Source organism: Chanodichthys erythropterus, chromosome 21 (assembly GCF_024489055.1).
Source record: "Chanodichthys erythropterus isolate Z2021 chromosome 21, ASM2448905v1, whole genome shotgun sequence".
NCBI classification, from domain to species: Eukaryota; Metazoa; Chordata; class Actinopteri; order Cypriniformes; family Xenocyprididae; genus Chanodichthys; species Chanodichthys erythropterus.
Window position 1 is genome coordinate 24,839,277 of NC_090241.1, and position 19,063 is coordinate 24,858,339.

The 19,063-nt window shown below is 33.7% G+C and overlaps 1 protein-coding gene across 2 annotated transcripts in view; it reads right to left on the minus strand.

The window, feature by feature from the left end:
* Positions 1 to 14,834: 14,834 nt before the first annotated feature.
* Positions 14,835 to 19,063, minus strand: part of LOC137010923 (gamma-aminobutyric acid receptor subunit gamma-3) — a 148,955-nt gene continuing 144,726 nt past the window's right edge. For both annotated transcript variants that reach the window (XM_067373379.1, XM_067373378.1), the window contains one exon: positions 14,835 to 15,113. In XM_067373379.1, the coding sequence (XP_067229480.1) occupies positions 14,835 to 15,113 (279 nt within the window). The remainder of the gene's footprint in view (positions 15,114 to 19,063) is intronic.

The following is a 19,063-nucleotide window of genomic DNA, read 5'->3' on the forward strand; positions in this document are numbered from 1 at the left end:
GGGGCTGTTGAATTCTTGAATCGGATTGGCAGACGAACATTCTAAGGTGTGCAATTATTATTTATTGGCCTACAGTATTTCTATGTATGAATTCTCTAAAGAGGAATTTAACAATACATGTAACCCGAGTCACTGTGCATGAGTAACCTTTAAACAGAGAGAGAGAGATAAAAAAAAAACATAAAAAAAAAAAACATATATAAAGTCAGCACACCACGGCTCCAAAAATATAATATCTTTGTTTTGTGCCAACCTTATTTTGAGTTATTTTTGGCCGAGCACCTTCTTTGAGCAATCTGCTATTGATGTGCATGTTATTGTTTTGTGTTTTCATGAGTAACCTTTAAAACATTGAAATTTAACTCACTTTAAAGAATTTAAATGCTATTCACTTTGACTCACTGTAAAAAAAAAAATCAGTTAAATTTATGGTTAAAAAAAAAAACGGCAGCTGTGGTTGCCAGAAATTTACCATAAACAAACAAACAAAAAAAAAAAACGGTAGCAGCGTTTTAAGGTTTTTACTGTAAAATAATATATTTCATTAACTGATATAATGTTAATTTACCAACCTATTGAAGAACTAATATCTGTTTTGTACTTTTATAATACACTGACAATCAAACACAGTGGTGATGAGTCACATGATGATTCAAAGTTCATCACAAGCAGCTGAGAAGGACAATACTAATATACAGAAGGTGCACACAGTGTCATTCACAAAAACACTAAACACCATCATGGTAACACACATGAAATTAATAAAAAATGCAATAAACATTAATTTAACAACATTAGATGTAACATAAAACCCTAATCTACATAACTGATTAGAAAAAACTAAGAAGAAACAGTTATTTCAACAAAAATAAATCAAATGTGAAATGTCATGCAGGGAATTCTGGGGAAGTCAATTTTGTTTTTTGTTTTTGTAAAATATATAATGACATTCTTTTTCACTTCCAAAAACTATTAATTTAACAGCATTTTACTGTAAAATTACATTAAATGTACGGTTAGATCTATTACAGTTATTCACTGTATGTAGTACAGAAACTTTCTGTTAACCAATTAAAAGTTTTTCACTGTAGCATTTTTACCGTTAAAATCATGATAATTTTTACAATGAGGCCCATGAAGGTTCCAGTTGAAAACCCCATGAGACATTTTACTGAATGTCCCAATTACTACCGCTGTACCTTGTACTGCATAATGATCAATTGTCCTGACCTGAGTGAACAACAGCCGAAAGAGAAAATTAGACAAAGTTAGAGTGAGTTAGTTGGGTGGATCATCATTGCTCACAATTCCTATTGAATCATTACAATCCAAAGTATAACTAATTAAGAACAACATAACACAGCAAATTGCTTAAGTATCAAAAGGTGCAGCAATTAGTGATTTCACTTACCAGAGGTTACCACGTGAATACGTGAACTAATACACGTTTGTTGTTTGGAAGTTCAAGCTGTTGGAATTAGTATTGACAGAGGAAAAACTTTTGGAGTCCTGAGCTAAAGCAAATAGCTGAGAATGCAGAAAAACAGATCTCACTTTCTTTTATTTCTCTACTTCTATTTTTTTTTTTTAAACTGGATTTACACCATCTGCAAAAAGAGCAAGATTCTGCAGGAAAAATAAATAAATAAATAAATCAAGTAAAGAGGAATAAAGAAAAGCAGTGGGTGAAAGGAAAATTGTTATATTTGTTATCACTACAGACCCAGAAAGGAACTTCTAAAGACACTCTCCTGATTAAAATGTAATTATGAAGTGGTCTAGTTCCATCCATTTATGAGATGATAATGGTTAAAAGTATGACTATAATCATTCCTGTGCTTCTTTACGGCTTCAATAATGACATTGCTCGAACAATGAACTTCCACTTCCACCTCCAACCTGCTATTGCTACACTAATCAGTGGCCATAATTCAGTATAGTGTCTTTTTCAGAAATTGGAATGTAAATGGAAATACTTCATCTAATAAAAAAAATTCCAGTCAAACAAAAGGTTATTCTCATCAAATCACATTTTCAATAAAGCATAAAGCTTGTGATTCAAATCGGTCAGCAAAAATTCTGCTCACGCCTTTAGACATGTTTCTCAATGAAAATCTCTCTCAGGAAATTGATGTGCCAGTTCTGACATTTCATGACATCACTTTATTCAATTTGCTCATTGTCTTCCCTGTTGCCTTAGTAACAATACCTCATTGAGACTTCAATAAATAGAAAGGGGTAGATATTGATTGCTCCTAGAAAATTTGCAATGCTGAGATCTTTGGCCAAGTATTGAAGCTTTAAAAATGTGCTAATAGGGTTCAAAATGTGGAGTACAGAGCGAATGTATCCATTTGAAACTTCTTTTGTGTGTGTGTGTGTGTGTGTGTGTCAGATTTTATTCACATTACAGCTTCTTTTGCGGAAGAATGTTTGCCTGGAAACATTTTGAAACATCTTGTGTGACACTGGTCACTGTGTTAGAGCAAATTCTTCTCTGGATAGACAAATGTCATGTTTTCACCCTCTAATAGATGTGACAAGAGAGGGACTCGTATGAAGGCTCTTAGTGCTGGAAAGCTAAACAACTGAACTGTGAAAGCTTTCAAGGGATGGGAAGGAGATGCAGTATAACCTTAAAAGAGGAGAGGCATAGCTCAGCTGGATCTGTGGAACGTACACAATACCGCTCCATCTTTCATGTAGAGGCTTGTTGCTGCTGATGGACTTTCATCAGGCTTTTCTATAGAGGCAGAATGCTTGGTTACGGGAAAGATGAGAGACAGACCGTGACATTTCTGTCCTGCTAAATTCACAAACATCCATCACCCAATCTGGAAACCAGCCTTCATAAAAATAAACAGCAGCATGTGTTAGAAGTCTGGAACTGACAGCAGTGAAAATGACAGAGGGAGAATCACCAAAATTGTCAGTTATTCTGAAGCTACATGATGAATTACATAAATAACTGGGTCAGTGACAAATTAAGATATCTGAGATGATGAACAGGAGAAATCTTGTAAATGTGCAGTTAAAAATGTAAGTGTCAAGTTCGTAGAAATATAATATTTGTATTCAAATTGGTCTCATACATTTTTGAAAAAAAAAAAAATCAATTATCATACCATTTTCATATACAGTAATGACTCAAAAAAAAAAGAAAAACGTTCATGTCAAAAATATATTTTATACATATTTATGAACTAACCTTATCCTTTCACCAATAAAAAAATTACTATCGCAAATAGAAAAAAACAAAACAAAAAACATTGAAACAATCAACATTATATTCTCCCAGTAATCTCCTATATATTACATCCTGTGATATAATAAAAATAGCTTCCTGTATGTTGCTTACACCACTTTAATTTGGTTTACAGATAATAATAAACATTTCCTGTACTTTATATTGACTACTTTAAAAATTTGTTAGATTTTTAAAATATAATTGTCATGCCTTTTAGTGAGACCTTTTTCTTTGAGCAGTTATACCATCTAGACATTTTGAATTTAAAGGATTCGTTCACTTTCAAATGAAAATTAAATAAAGCTTTACTCACCCTCAAGCCTTCCTAGGTTATATGACTTTCACATTTCTGATCAACACAATCGGAGAAATATTAATAAATATCCTGACGCATTCGATTTATAATGGCAGCAAGCATTACCAAACGAGTATGAGCTGAAGAAAGTGTTTCCATCCACATCCATATAAAGATATTCTCCCGGCTACGGTGGGTTAATAAAATCCTTCTGAAGCGAAGCGATGCATTTGTGTAAAAAAATTAAATATCTAAAAAAATAAGTAAAATATCTACCTTCTGCCAGACTGCCTTCCATATTCAAGTTATGAAGAAAGTGTAAACTGGCGTCACGTCAGTTAAGTTTTTTCCGTAAGTTGAACGGGGAACGCGTAGGATGTAGTGTAAGCAAACTGCGAGAGTTTTACACTTTATTCATAAGTAGAATACAGAAGGCAGTCTAGTGAAAGCTAGATATTTCACTTTATAACATGATAAATATGTTTTTTTTTTTTTTTACACAAACGCTTCAGAAGGACTTTATTAACTCCCCAGAGCCGTATGTGGAATATGATGGATGGATGTGGACGGAGACACTTTCTTCAGTTCATACTTGTTTGGTAAGGCTCACTGCCATCATAAAGCTTGGATGCATCAGGATATTTATTAATTTTTCTCCGACTGTGTTCATCAGAAAGAAGAAAGTCATATACACCTAGGATGGCTTGAGGGTGAGTAAAGCTTGGGGTATTTGAAAGTGAACTAATCCTTTAAGCCCCACAAAATGTGCTAAACAAATGTTAATTTTCTGTATTAATACAGAAATTCAAAAAGTGTTAATCAAAGAAGTCACTGTCTGTATGAACTTAATTTTTAATGTACTTTTGATGCATAATGAACAAACAAAGATGTCATGTCAGCTAGATGAAAGTGTTTTACAGAAAACTTACACAGAGTTGTTAGATTAGATCAGATGATTTCAATGGATGTGTTTAGATATGCCTGAAGATCAAGGCTAGTGCAATTCTTATTTTTAGAATCCATTTCATTGGAAAGAACTTTCTCCAGAGCACAGAATCCGTGGAATCAAATGACAGAGATACAATATTGTTGTTTAACACTGTCAGTGCAATCAGGTCATTTGTCATAACCCTCCATATTTATCTTGTGCGTGGCCTCTGAACACTGTATGTATTGATTCAGTCAGAGTCGCTTTTTAGGACTGCGAAACACTCGAAATGCTCATGTTGGTCAACATTCGCAATACAATATGTCATGCTGTCATGTGCTCTGTACAATATATAGCCCCAGATTTTTCATTTGAAAGCTCTTTAGTAGCATTTAGAGACTGCAGTTTTATATATATATATATATATAAAAACATAAAATAATGAAATAAAATAAATACAAATAAAAAAAAAGTTTGCTGAGACATTAAACATACACACTTGCTGTACCTGGGTTAGAAGGACATATAAATGTTTCATATTGAGTGCATACTTCAATAAAAAATGCATGTAGTTTTTTAGAGAAAAAAAATATGTTCCACACTGTTAAATCTCTAAGTGAATGACAAAAGGTAAAACCACCATCCCCAGATAAACACTGCACTGTGTTCAGGGACATTGAAGACATAACTTCATAAAGTGAAAGCCAAATGGAGAGTTAATAATTCATAATTCTAGCCAGCTGAAACTGAGATGAAAAGGGTTTTTGGGCAATTTAAATTTGTGTTTTAAATTTTATTTAGGTGTTATTAGGTTATGGACACGAAAAAGTGCTTATGTAAAGCGATAAAATCATTTATACATTCAAATGAACGGCCTGCAGGAACAGTGTGCACATATCAAAGGTTTGGAGTATGTATGAGGTTAACAAAGATTTGCTGTTATTCTGAGATAGGAAGGGCTTGACTTGTTAATATTGTAGCCTGAGGATAATGAAATCTCTCGAACTGAGCAGAATAACTTACATTTTTGTGATTAATTCATTGCAAAAGCAGCAAAAAAGTTTGATGGATTTGTGTTCGATAATATTATGCAGTCTGATAGGATCATCAGGGGATGTTCTGTCGTATTATAATGAATATGATGCAGCGGTTTTGATCTTCATCACTATATGGTAAAGTCACATAGCTTTATTCACTGAAAGTCTTGTTGTTTTTATTTTTCTTTTTTTTTCTTTTTTCTCTGAATTGTGACTTACAAAGTCAGAATTGTGAGATATAAACTTATAATTCTGACAAAAAAATTTTTACTTTTCAGAATTGGACTTTATACACAACAAAATCTCCAGAGTTAAATCAACTCTGCTCAGAGTACATATGGTCCTTCTCTAAATAGTGTTAAAATAACACTGAAGCAGAGTTAAAGTTAATGAGATAATTAAACAATTAATTATGTGATGATTGTGCATTAGTGATGAACACCTGCTGTTAACAAGCAGAATCACTGAAGAAATAGAAACACAAGAACTACAACTGACTTCAGTCACAGCCTTGTTAATTGATTAATTATCTCATTAACTTTAACTCTGCTTCAGTATTATTTTAAAACTATTTAGAGAGGGACCATAATGTACTCTGAGCAGAGTTGATTTAACTCTGGGGATTTTACTGTGTATCTCACAATTTTTGAGTTTATAGCTCACAATTCTGAGAAAAGTAAGAATTGCGAGATATAAACTCGCAATTGCGAAAAAAAGTCAGAACTGTGAGATATGAACTCGCAATTACGAGAAAAAAAGTCAGAAATACGAGAAAAAAGTCAGAAATACGAGAAATACAAATTGTGAGACAAACTTGTGAGAAAAAGTCAGAATTGTGAGATAAAAAGTCTCACAATATTTTTTTTTATTCTGTGGCGGAAACAAACTTCCATATAAACTCAAAATTGCTATAAAGTTGCGTTTGCGCAAAAAAAGTCAGCTCACAATTTTTGACATTTTATATCTCACAATTCAGACTTTATAATTCACAATAGTGTGTTTATATCTGACAATTCTGAGGAAAAAAAAGTCAGATTGCGAGTTTATATTTCGCAATTCTGAATTTTTTTCTCAGAATTGCAACTTTATTTCTCAGAATTGCAACTTTATATCTCACTTGTGAGATATAAGTCACAATTACCTTTTTAAATTTTTTATTCAGTGGTGGAAGGAAGCTTCCAGATAGAGTTTACATATTGAAATAGGATACAAATATTTTAACATAAAATTGATCACCTTTAGCATTCATTTTGTGGATGATGTCATTTCCCCCATTAGTTTCAAGAAAATGTAAAAATTAGATGAGGTTAAGCTAGATCTGTTAAATATCATATTAAATACAAATCCTGTAATGCTTCATTCAGGAAAGTTGGTGGGAAAACATATCTGTGAGACGGTGTGTGATGGTGCGATGTGATATAACCACTGAAACTCATCATTGGTGAGAGCTGACTGATTATGTCAAACAGCATGTAAGTTAGAGGAGGAGTTAAAATGTCTTTAAAAAGTAGGTCAGACACACCAGTTCCAAATCAGTCATCTCTCATCTTTGGCTTCACTTCATTACACACAGAATGAACAATGTTCCCATAGCAACCATTCCAAGTTTAGTGGTAGAGAGATTCAGACCTCATCAGAATAGAGGCAGGAAGAACATTAAAAAAAAAACAAAAACAAAAAACAATTCCACATGTTTAAATTCATTTTTATTCCTAATTTGTTTGCTACATTATTAGTTTTTACTTAGATGGCAATAACTATCTGTATCACCAGCCAGTTTAAATTTAGGGAATATTTGTGGGTTCATGGGTTCGATCCCAGGGGATTGCACATACTCAGATACAAAGTGTATAGTATAATGCAATGTAAGTCACTTTGGATAGAAGCGTCTGCCAAATGAATAAATGTAAATGTGTTAGGCTATAATTCTAAAGAGATACATGTAAGGAGACACTGTTTTCAACTAAAAACTGTTTATGTGTTTTGGCCATTCATTTACTACAACACTGTTTTGTGGGCCTGAAAATGCAAACTTTTGAAAACAGGTTTCAAAGTGCAAGTTTTTGAAAACAATACAATTATTGTCTCCATGTAAACCACAAAAATGCATATTTGTGAAAACAGTGGCGTCATGCGCATACGTGTTCGGTCTATATGCGTGTAGTGTTTCTTAACAAAGTGACATTGCCAACTACTGGTCTGGCAGCAAAATATAATGTTTTTAATCGTTTTCGCAGATCCGTGTGAATAGGGATCGTTTTGACAATGTTGTCATCTGTACGCAGAAAACGCAAAGGAAAAACTTCCATTTTTATTACATTGTAGTCGTGTAAACGCACCCTATAATTAAGTGAAACACTCAAGATCAGCATTTTCACTGAAGCAATTTCAAGGGCTAGTGTTAATGAACCCCTCTATATCATTTGTCATGTTACAAATGCCATTTGATATTGCCTTTCCCCTAAAAAAATCATAAAAAAGTGCGATTTACAATATGTAATAACATGGCTCTTCCGGGTTAGTGAACTTTAGAGGGACAGTCTTTTAGATGAAATGTCAGATACATCATTATCTCATATTTTGACGTCATGTATCATCCATCCATTTGCCCAGGGAATCGGATCTGTGACATTATAAAATATAATCATCCACCCGTCTCCCTGTGCATTTTATAAATACTGTGTTCTCAAGGTTGGTAATGCTCAGTGAATTATTTTGAGAGCGCAGGGCTTTTGTGGATGCATGCGGAACACTAACAGCATTAACCTACTTTTAGATCCCCAGTTTTACACGCTTACTGCTTCTGATGTTTTCATTGTTTATTTCCTCTCAGAAAATAGGAAATTTTCATTTTTAGTTGTGATTTGCTTTTAGCTGAGATGCAGTTTTATCACTCAACTATTGCTGAGTAATCTGCACTGCATCAAGAACACATGAGAATGCAGAAGCAGTTCTCTAGTGTTTTTAAAGGAATAGTTCACCCAAAACTGAAAATTCTGTTCTTATTTATCCACCTTCATGTCATTCCAAACCCATACAGCCTTTAAGCTTTAAAATAGGTGCAAAATCACCATGAAAGTATCATAAAAGTGGTCCAGATGTGAATAATTCCTTCAGAACTGTTTTGAATCAACTGATTTATTGAATATTCAACTTAAAAGAACAATTTGTGTGTTCCATGGAAGTAAGTCATGTGGCTTTTGATTAACATGAGGGTAAGTCAATAATGACAGAATATTCATTTTTAGGTGTACTATCTCTTTAAGAGGGCTGATAACACTGAATATGACCAATGGTTATTTTAATGCATAGGCACTGAGGCTGTTATTGACAGCTGCTGGGGCAGAAATCAATGTGGAATCGACTTGAACATTCTCCTACATCAGTCTTATCGGACCATGTACTGTAAATTACAGTGTTAAATGAGATGATAAAAACAGATGAATGAATAAAGTCAACGCTTCCAGCTAGCAAAAGAAACTTGCTCCTACTTACAAAATACCTTTAATTTGTTGTAAATACATTGAACTAAGTCACTTATAAAGTGCAGGTAAGATTGCAGTGATATACAGAAATGGGAAAAAAGAAAACAAAGTTTTATTTCACATCTTCTGATTCACCTCTGCACTTTACAATTCAATTATAAAAAGAACTACATATATGAAAATAGCACAAGAAATAGAAATGAGTTTATAGACAGGCCAAAAACTCACATAAACCCTCTATTATCAAATCCAAATGACAACCCCACTGACAACACTGCACATTGTGAGCACTCACAAACCATAGAAACATGGGAAATTCACACCAAATTGTCATTGTAAACACAAAGCAATAATCTACAATGAAAGATTGTGTGTTAATGTGAAAAAGAGGTGCACAAAGTGTGCCTGGGCGACCGGGGCGATAGAGAAAATTTATTATTATTGTTATTATTATTATTATTATTATCGCTATCAGGACTGGTTATATTTTAAGACTATTCCCAGAAACAGTACAGGCCACTGACATTGATTGCTACTATTCTGACCACTTAAAACAAAAAAATTTTGGACACTTTCAAATGTGAGGAATTATGCTGTAATTTACCGTACTGTAAGGAACAAACAAATCCCAACAACATTATTAAGCAAAATTAATGATATGAATGGGGGGCGCCATCTTCATATCAGATCATTGAATGAGATTTCTTTGGCATTCAGCCTTTAACGGTCGACCTGCACTTTGAAGGTATTATTAATTAAATTAATTACAAATTTCAATGATTTAGAAAGAAAGAAAGAAAGAAAGAAAGAAAGAAAGCACTGACCGCTTTTAAAACCAGATTAATCTGGTCTGCTTAGTGACTAGACTGTGGGAAAGATGCTATAGAATATGGGTCACCATGATTTTCCCAAGTAAGACGTGTTCCTGGATCAACATATTGTGTTGATCTTGGATCAACATTACACTCTGAAAATGTAGTGTTAACCCTATCCCTACCCATAAACGAGCCTGGTCTCATTAGAAAAATATACCTGTGGGCACGTTTTCGCGAGTCGCAAAATATGTACCAATATGTACATATCGCTGCAGTTTCAATGTGAAATGTCGACTGAGTGGCGCTAAAAGCATGTTCATTTTTTTTTGCCGGAACAAATAAACATTAATATGGTACGTTTTTATGACGTTTTTAGACGAATCACCGCAGTTCTGATTTGAAATTTTGTCTGGTGAGTGGCGCTAAAAGTGTAATGCTCCATTATTTTTAAAAATAATGAACCACCAACACTACACCTAAACGTACCCGATAGTGTTAACAAAAGCAAATGTGACATGAAAAGCAAATAGTGCCGTTTAAGCTTGTTTTGATTTCTCATCTTTGAGCTCCGTGATTACCGTGATTTGTTTTTCTCCGGATTTGTACCCAAGACTTCCTGGTTTTAAAGGAACACTCCACTTTTTTGAAAATAGGCTCATTTTCCAACTCCACTAGAGTGAAACAGTTGAGTTTTACTGTTTTCGAATCCATTCAGCTGATCTCCGGGTCTGGCGGTACCACTTTTAGCATAGCTTAGCATAGTTCATTGAATCTGATGAGACCAATAGCATCTCGCTCAAAAAAATGACCAAAGAGTTTCGATATTTTTCCTATTTAAAACTTGACTTTTCTGTAGTTACATCGTTTACTAAGACCGACGGAAAATGAAAAGTTGCGATTTTCTAGGCCGATATGGCTAGGAACTATACTCTCATTCCGGCGTAATAATCAAGGAACTTTGCTGCCGTACAATGGGTGCAGCAGTGCAATGATATTACGCATCGGCTGTGACCCCTGTTTGCACAGGGAGCGTGCCTTGCAACCACGTCACAGAGACATTTGAGAGAAGCGCTGCGTAATATTCGTGCTGCGAATTTTGCGACTCGCAAAAACGTTCCCACAGGTATAATTATGTCTTTACATGAGACCAGGTTAAACCCAACCCTGCCCATAACTTCTCCCTAAAATCAGAGGGAAATGATACAGTAGGTGAAAATCACTCATGTAGAAGCACCAAACCCTGGTTGTGAGCCTAAACTTGACATACACTGTAAACCTATCCCTCAAATCTGATTGGTTGATTGGAATTTTGTTCCAGGATCAACAAAGATGTTGATCCAGGAACATACTTGGTGAAATCATGTTCGCCAGAGTGTTCAGTGAATGCAAGTTATATATCATTAAGGATAGCATATCCACCCTCTTAAAGGTCACTTGAATGTGTAAATCTTTTTTATCCTTGCAAACAATATAGATAAATATAAAAACCTAAACATTATATATTTTGCGCTTAAAAGATCCCCTAGCTTGAATGGTGAAGAAAGATATCCAGTAGCCTACATCCAATGACAAAACGTGACCAAATAAGCTTGAAATACATCCAGGGCTAATGCTCAAGATTTTCTATTTCCTTCCTCAGAGTACTTCGTCATTGGAATTAATGTCATTATTAGGCCACTATAAAAAGCAGTATAATTGGATTTAATTCCAGCATATGGCTTTAGGTAACTAACATGAACTTTTGGCAAAGTCAGATTTGTCTGATTCCTTGGGTGTGAAGAGCAAAAACTAAACTGCTGCTCTCCAATGATGGTTGAACTCGAATGATGGTTTGAAGCTCTAGCACCACTATAAATGAACAGCTAATAATTATCATACGTCAAACTGAGTTAACAGCCGCAATAACAACATGTTAAAGCACTCACAGATTATCATCAAACAGAATCGCAAAACAGGTCAATAGTGGGCTGACACCTTCAAGAAGCCACAACAGAAAAATCACTATAGCGTCATGAAATGCAAGAGGAGAATCGGCTTGGCAGCAAATCACAGCACATTTCTGGTTATTCAGAACATCGTTAACAGACTGTGAAACAATCCTTAAAGATGACCTTGGCACAAACTAAAACAAGTAAGTGTCAGAGATGAAATCAAACTCCAAAGATTAAAGTTACAGAGAGTGGGTGGAAATGATTTGATTGATTAAACGTTGATACCTTCTGTTGGTCAGATGTATTAGAGCTGAAACTGGTGCAGAGCACGGTAGAATCCACAGCCCACCACAGTGGTATCAGACGGACCAAAATGCTACAATCATTGAGGAAGAAAATAACAATAATATTGCCTCTGGTGTGCATCACACATTAACATTTTACCTATGAGACAATAATGATAATGAAGATCATGACGAGAAAATAATTAATCAAGAACGCTTGAGATTGCCTCAGAATGTTTTCAGCTAATGTGAATCCTTTGGTAATGACTATAATTTGAAGTAGATACCTTATATTAATCCATTTGATCCCTCCTAATGGATCATCTCACAGTATCTCTGTGCAGGTGACCCTAAGGCAACACAGTAGCAACTCTTATTGTGAATTACAGTTTGGTAATGAGCACAGTGAATATGTAGGGTTTACTGCAGTGTGCTGAAGATTGTTTGGTAACACTTTACAACATATTTCAATTCACCAACATTCGCTAATGCATTAGGTATCATGAACTAGCAATGAACGATACACTTACAGCATTTATTAATCAAAGTTCATGTTAATTTATACATAAATTCATTTGAAACATTTCAAGTTGTATAAATTAACACAAGTTAATGTAATATGAATGAACATGAATTAACAATGAACATCAGTATATTTATAAACTGACATTAACCTAGATTAATAAAGGCTGTAAAAAAGCTGTTCATTGTTACTTCAATGATGCACTTAGTGCAACCATTTGAACCATTTTTGTAAGGTGTTACTGATTACTGTTTTGATTAAGTTAATACTGACACTCCATCTTATTATTAAATGGATAGTTCACTCAGAAATAAATAAATAAAATTTGTCATTATCTACTTACCCTCATGCTGCTCCAAACCTGCATGATTTTTCGGTAACACTTTATTTTATAGTGCCCTTGTTACACGTTACATGTAGTTACTATAGTAATAACTATAAATGATGCATAATTTCATGCAACTAACCCTAAACAAGCCCCAATTCCAACCCTATAGTAAGTACATGTAGTTATTATTATTACTCAGTACTTAAATGTATAATTACACCGTGACACGGTCACCTTAAAATAAAGTGTAACCTTTTTTTTTGTTGTTTTTTTTTTTTTTAAAGACCACAACCCAATTTTATTGTTTGGAAAAGCACAGCCTTGATATTCTGCTAGATAATTCCAGTATTCTGTGAGAAATTTAATGTACAGTCAAACCAAAAATTATTCATTTTTACTAGTGGGTGCAGGACACTATAGTTCTTTTATGTAAGTGAGGATAGCAAAATAAAGTAAACTGTTACATATTATACCCAAACATTCTTCATACAGTGGACTACCAGTAAAATTGATAAAAATTTGGAACCAATAATTATTCAGACACTTTAACCTGACCATGTTTTGCTTAAGTGTTATCTGACATAATAATTTTTTTTCTGACACAGTTTAACTCTGAGATCTTATCATATTTTATTACCATTTTTTAAACTATAGTGAATAAACTGTATTAATGAATAAAATGTTCAAGGTGTCTGAATAAATTTTGGTTTGACTGTATTTGAGAGTAAATTAACCTGCAAGTCCTAAACAGAATAATAAAATCTGCAAATAATGCAAACGTGTCCATGAAGATCCAGAGACACCCACTTTCCTTGATTTCCTTTGGGCGGTGTTGATTTTGCTATGCTTGGCATAAACATGCATAACAACTATTTTGCCAGTTGGACTGGACTGAAGAGTGAGAGTCTAAGGAACTTATGATCCATTCTATGCATGCACTTTTTAACTAATAAACTGATGCTAACAGACTTTAGGCATTTCAAAATAAAATATAGTCTACTATATAATTTATTCATTTAATCTTTAAATAACATTTGTTCTGTGTGGAAAAATTATGCTATAAAAATCTAGAAATATAGGCAAACACTTGCAATCTACATACTAATTTATATTCCAAATCTTCCAAAATGGTTCTACTCTCTTGCCATTATTGTGCTGATTCAGGGTAGAGCTTAATACTATAACATGCAGTGACAATGGGTTTAGACATGTTGAATGCATTAAAATAATGGATGACTATAACTAAAGGTTGAATAAACTCCAAAACAAAACCATCAGCGGTCAGTCAAGACCAGATGATGCTCTTGCCATCATTTCTAAGATTTCTCTGCCTGATGGCTTCTCCTCCAGTGGAAGGCACTATAGATGGCTCTGTAAGCTCCGCTTACATGAAAGCCGGTCTGGTTTTGACTGATGGCTAGATGACAGGTTTCCATTCATGTGAACGATCTACCAGGATTGTAAGAGACACCAAAAGTCAGAGGGTGACATGCTATACAAGGCATTTTTTTTCTCGCGTTATCTTGGCCTAAGGATTTTTCACACCTTGACTTCTTACAGTTGCTCTCTCACCCATAAAAAGACGAGATTGTGGGAGAGGAACGTTGTGAATCATTTTTTCCCCCCTGGTACCTGAAGAACAAAAGGCAAAGATCTCTGCCAGAGAATTGCAACCACGTAAAGAGCTTGTGGCAATATCCTTCCTGACCATATAAAAACAGCCTGGTTTTAAGGGTTTTGACGTATCTGCTGTAGCTTTCGATTTCTGTAGTCTCATTTTTCTTTTTCATCTCCTACTGGAGAAGTCCTTGTATCACCACAGCTCAACTCTGATAACCAGTATCCGTTCTCTTTTTTTTTTTTTTTTTTTACTGTACCTTGAAAGTCCTGGTTCAGTCTATTCTTTGTTTCTTCTCTTGACCAAAAGTCAAGTCCTTTGTGTCGTGAGGTGTGTAGGACCGCTAAAGATACAAGTAGCCTACCCAGTAGACAATATTGAACAATAGGAAAGAGGTGGGAAAGAAGACACGAGAGTATGCATCGAGTTCCAAAATGTCTATATGCACACGGCCCTTTCGCCATGCTCCATCTTTGCACTCTTCGTAGCAGCAGAAGAAACTCTGACAGTCTTTTCCATCCAGGCACTCATAAACACAGGCATCATCAAACTCCTGCCAGTACATGGAGTTGTTGAGCGTGATAACTGTGGGAGGAGGACCCACATCCAGCACTGAGTAGTTCTGTTGGACAAAAAACAACATCCTTTTAGAATTTGAAGGGCTCTCGTTTGCAATACGCATCCAAAAAACCCTCAGAGTCATAAATTTGGATGTGTTTTGCATGTACTGTACACAATATTTCATCCAATTGAACAACAAAACTGTATTCAAAGTGTATGCTTGTACATCTAATCTATGCCATGAGCAAAACAAATCCTTTAGAGTGGGCTGTCAATCAAAGCATAAGATCATGGTGGCTTCTAAGAGATTCCCACTCACTTGAACTAACTTCTCTTTGGTGGGCATGTCAAGTACAGCATCAATCTCTCACAGCTACAGGTGTAGGTATGCTGACCTGAGCATAGCTGTCGAAATCCTTTCTCTAAACCCTTTTAGACCACACAATGAAAACTCTCCAATAGTATTCTGCCACTTATTCCCAGTTATTTGTCTCATTATAGTGACATAACTAGCAAAGCATGGTAATTACAGAACTGAAAGATAATATATGTGAGATCACCTATAGGGTAATATTTGTTTCGTGTAAAATTGCTATGGTAATTATCCGTGCTTCTCAGCAGAGATAAGATCTAATCAAAATGAGTGATCGGCGAGAGAGTGGGAAAATTTCACCTGCGGAGACTGTCACCGGAGAAACACAATGAATAAAAAGTAAGGCGTGCTTGCTCAACCATAATTTAGCATCACATTACACACATAGACAAAGACTAACAACATCAGCCTAATGAAATCATCTTTCCATACCATACCATCTTGAGAGATCGCCTATAACAAACACGTATGCGAAAAAGGGACTTCTGTCCACATACATTTGATAGCAATAGTACATCACTATGTTATGAAAGTACAACAATAATAGACTCTACCTGAATTATAATATCACAATATTACGATTTTTAATGCATTTTTGATTAAATAAATGCAGCTTTTTATAAAATCTTACAGACTCCATTTTGTACCGTAGTGGGTAACACTTTAGAATAACTCACGCTATGAAGCATTAGTTAAGCATTAGTAAATAGTTAATTCATCATTTATAAAACATTAATAGACATTAGTAAGCCATTTATGAATACAGCTATAAATGCTTTGTTCTTGATTTATAAGCATATCTATAATGAGTTTAATAATTGTATTTTCATAATTTATTAATGATCAATTTATCATTTTTAAATTATGTATTACATTATTCACAAACCAGTAATTTAGGAGTTGTCAGTGGTTCATAAGATCATTTAGGAAGTGTAAGTAAATGATTAATAAAATATTTAAATGTACATCATATGCATCTTATTATTTATACATATAGTATTAGTTACTCAGTGTGTATATAAATGCTTTATTAACATATTCCTAGTGTCAAAACTACCTCAGTACTAACTTTAAAAATTAGAGAACAGCAGTGTAGAAGATCACTGAACCTTTAAATCTCATTTATAAAAGCTTTAAAAAGCATAAATAGTCCTCACTTTAGATGAGCTCACAAAAATAGTTAACTGACTACTTCTATATGTTTTATAACTACCTGAATTAATCATGAATTGCAGTAGGAATATGTGTTAATAAAACATTTACTAACACACTAAGTAACTATTACTATGTGTCTAAATAATAAGATGTATAAATGAATGTTTAAATAGTTTATTAATCATTTACTTACACTTACTAAATGAACTACTGACAACTCCTAAATAACTGGTTTGTAAATAATGTAATACTTAATTTAGAAATAATAAACTGATTATTAGTAAAGTATGAAAATACAATTATTAAACACATTATAGATATGCTTATAAATCAAGAATAAAGCAATTATAGCTGTATTTATAAACTACTTACTAATGTATATTAATGCTTTATAAGTGATTAATTAACTATTAACTAATGCTTAACTAATGCTTCATAGTGTGCAGTTATTATAAAGTGTTACCCTGTAGGGTATACATATATATTCATATATATTTAATAATCACTGCTAAACCCTACTAAAGCTACTTCCATAGCTTTTGTGTTCCCTCGCAAAACGTTTGCATTCTCTCACGAAGATATTTGCGTTCCCGTGCAAAACTTTTGCGTTCTCCTGCAAAATTTTAGCTGAAATGAAGTCAAGAGCACATTATTTTAACGTGAGAGTGCATCCATGAATCTATCATCCGTGGATTTCCTTCACTCTCGCACAAAACTGGATGCGCACTCTCCAATATAGGCCTACGGTGCTCTTATGAACCACCTCCCCTCTCGTTCAGATGTGTGCGTTCAAACTGTCCTGTGCACTCACGGATCTCTCTTTTACAAGAAATTCATTCTCTTCGCTTCTGGATTAAACATCAAAAGTTATCAATCAATCAGAATAGACGATTGACCAATTAAAATGCTACACGGAATATGGCTAAGAGTGAATTGCACCTTTACAATTTAATAACATTCAATAATATTAATAAATGTATCTTAGAATTTGGTCGGAATGAGGCGCTTGGATGTTTTTCATTCCCTAAATACTTAAAATGTGGAGACTAAATATACAACCATAGCAAATTTCTCATATTTGTCATATTAGCATAGCATTATATTCTATGGAATTAGTGCATTTGCAGACAATGTAGTGACCTGTAACCCTAACTGTATATTCACTGTTATAAAACATCAAACTGTTGCAAATAGTAACAAAAGTATTGGGATAAAAGTTTAAAGTCCGGATATAAACACTGATGTTGCGGCAGCCACAGTCAAAATGAGTAACTGACATTTGAAACTAATGTTACGCTTCAAATAAAGATTGTATCTATTACATTATTACACCAGTAGGTGGGGACCAGAGACTGTTAAAATGTATTTGATTAATTAATTTCAACAATTCATTTCTTTAACATAACAAATTCATTTAAATGAATATATTTTTTAAAAATATATACGAATTTATAACGTTTTAGATATTTATAAAAAGACTCATTTATAACAACAAATAGAATATTTTGATTTTGATTTTGAATATTTTTTTGTTTTCAGGATTGTGGGAGAACACTATGGAAGAGGATTAGGGCCAAGCAATAATAAAAAAATAAAACCGTCTCGAGATTAAAGTTGTTAAATTTCAAGAAAAAACTAGTTACATTTTGAGAAAAAAAGTTGAGACAAAATGTTGAGAATAAACTCGTTAAATTACGTGAAAAAACTAGTTAAATTTCGATAAAAAAGTGGAGATAAAATGTTGAGAACAAATTTGTTAAATTATGAGAAAAATGTCGTTAAATTTCGAGAAAAAAGTCGAGATAAAATTTTGAGAAGTCATTAAATTATGAGAAAAAAAAGTTGATAAATTACGAGAACAAATTCGTTAAATTACGATTTTTTTTCTCATAATTAACGACTTTTTTTCTTGTAATTTAATTACTTTATTCTCGTAATTTAATGAGTTTATTCTCAACATTTTATTTAGACTTTTTTCTCGAAATTTAACAACTTCAATCTCAAGATGGTTTTATTTTTTTATTATTGCTTGGCCCTAATCCTCTTCCGTAGAACAGTGATCTCTATTTAAAAAAACATTTATTTATACTTGATTTCAAGTTCAAAACATATTTGTGAGAGAACACAAATATATTTACGAGAGAACACAAAAGATTTGCAAGGGAATGCAAAATCTTTTTAAAAAACATTTTTTCCTCCCATCCCACTTTTTTTTCCCACCACCATGTCCTTTTAGGGGCTCCGTACAAACCAAAACACATTGATGCTAAATAAAAACAAGTCTACTGACTGTATCAAAAATGGCTCTGGAAAATTTCAGTATTCATTTTAATATACATGGTGGACATGAAACTTTGATAGATGGCTAGAAGCTCAGGAGTCCCCTGTTAGAGCAAGAAAAAAACAAAAAAAAAACATTCCCTTACATATATTGCGTGAACAGGATGCATAGCTTTCTCCTAATAAAGGCTCTGCAGAATAAA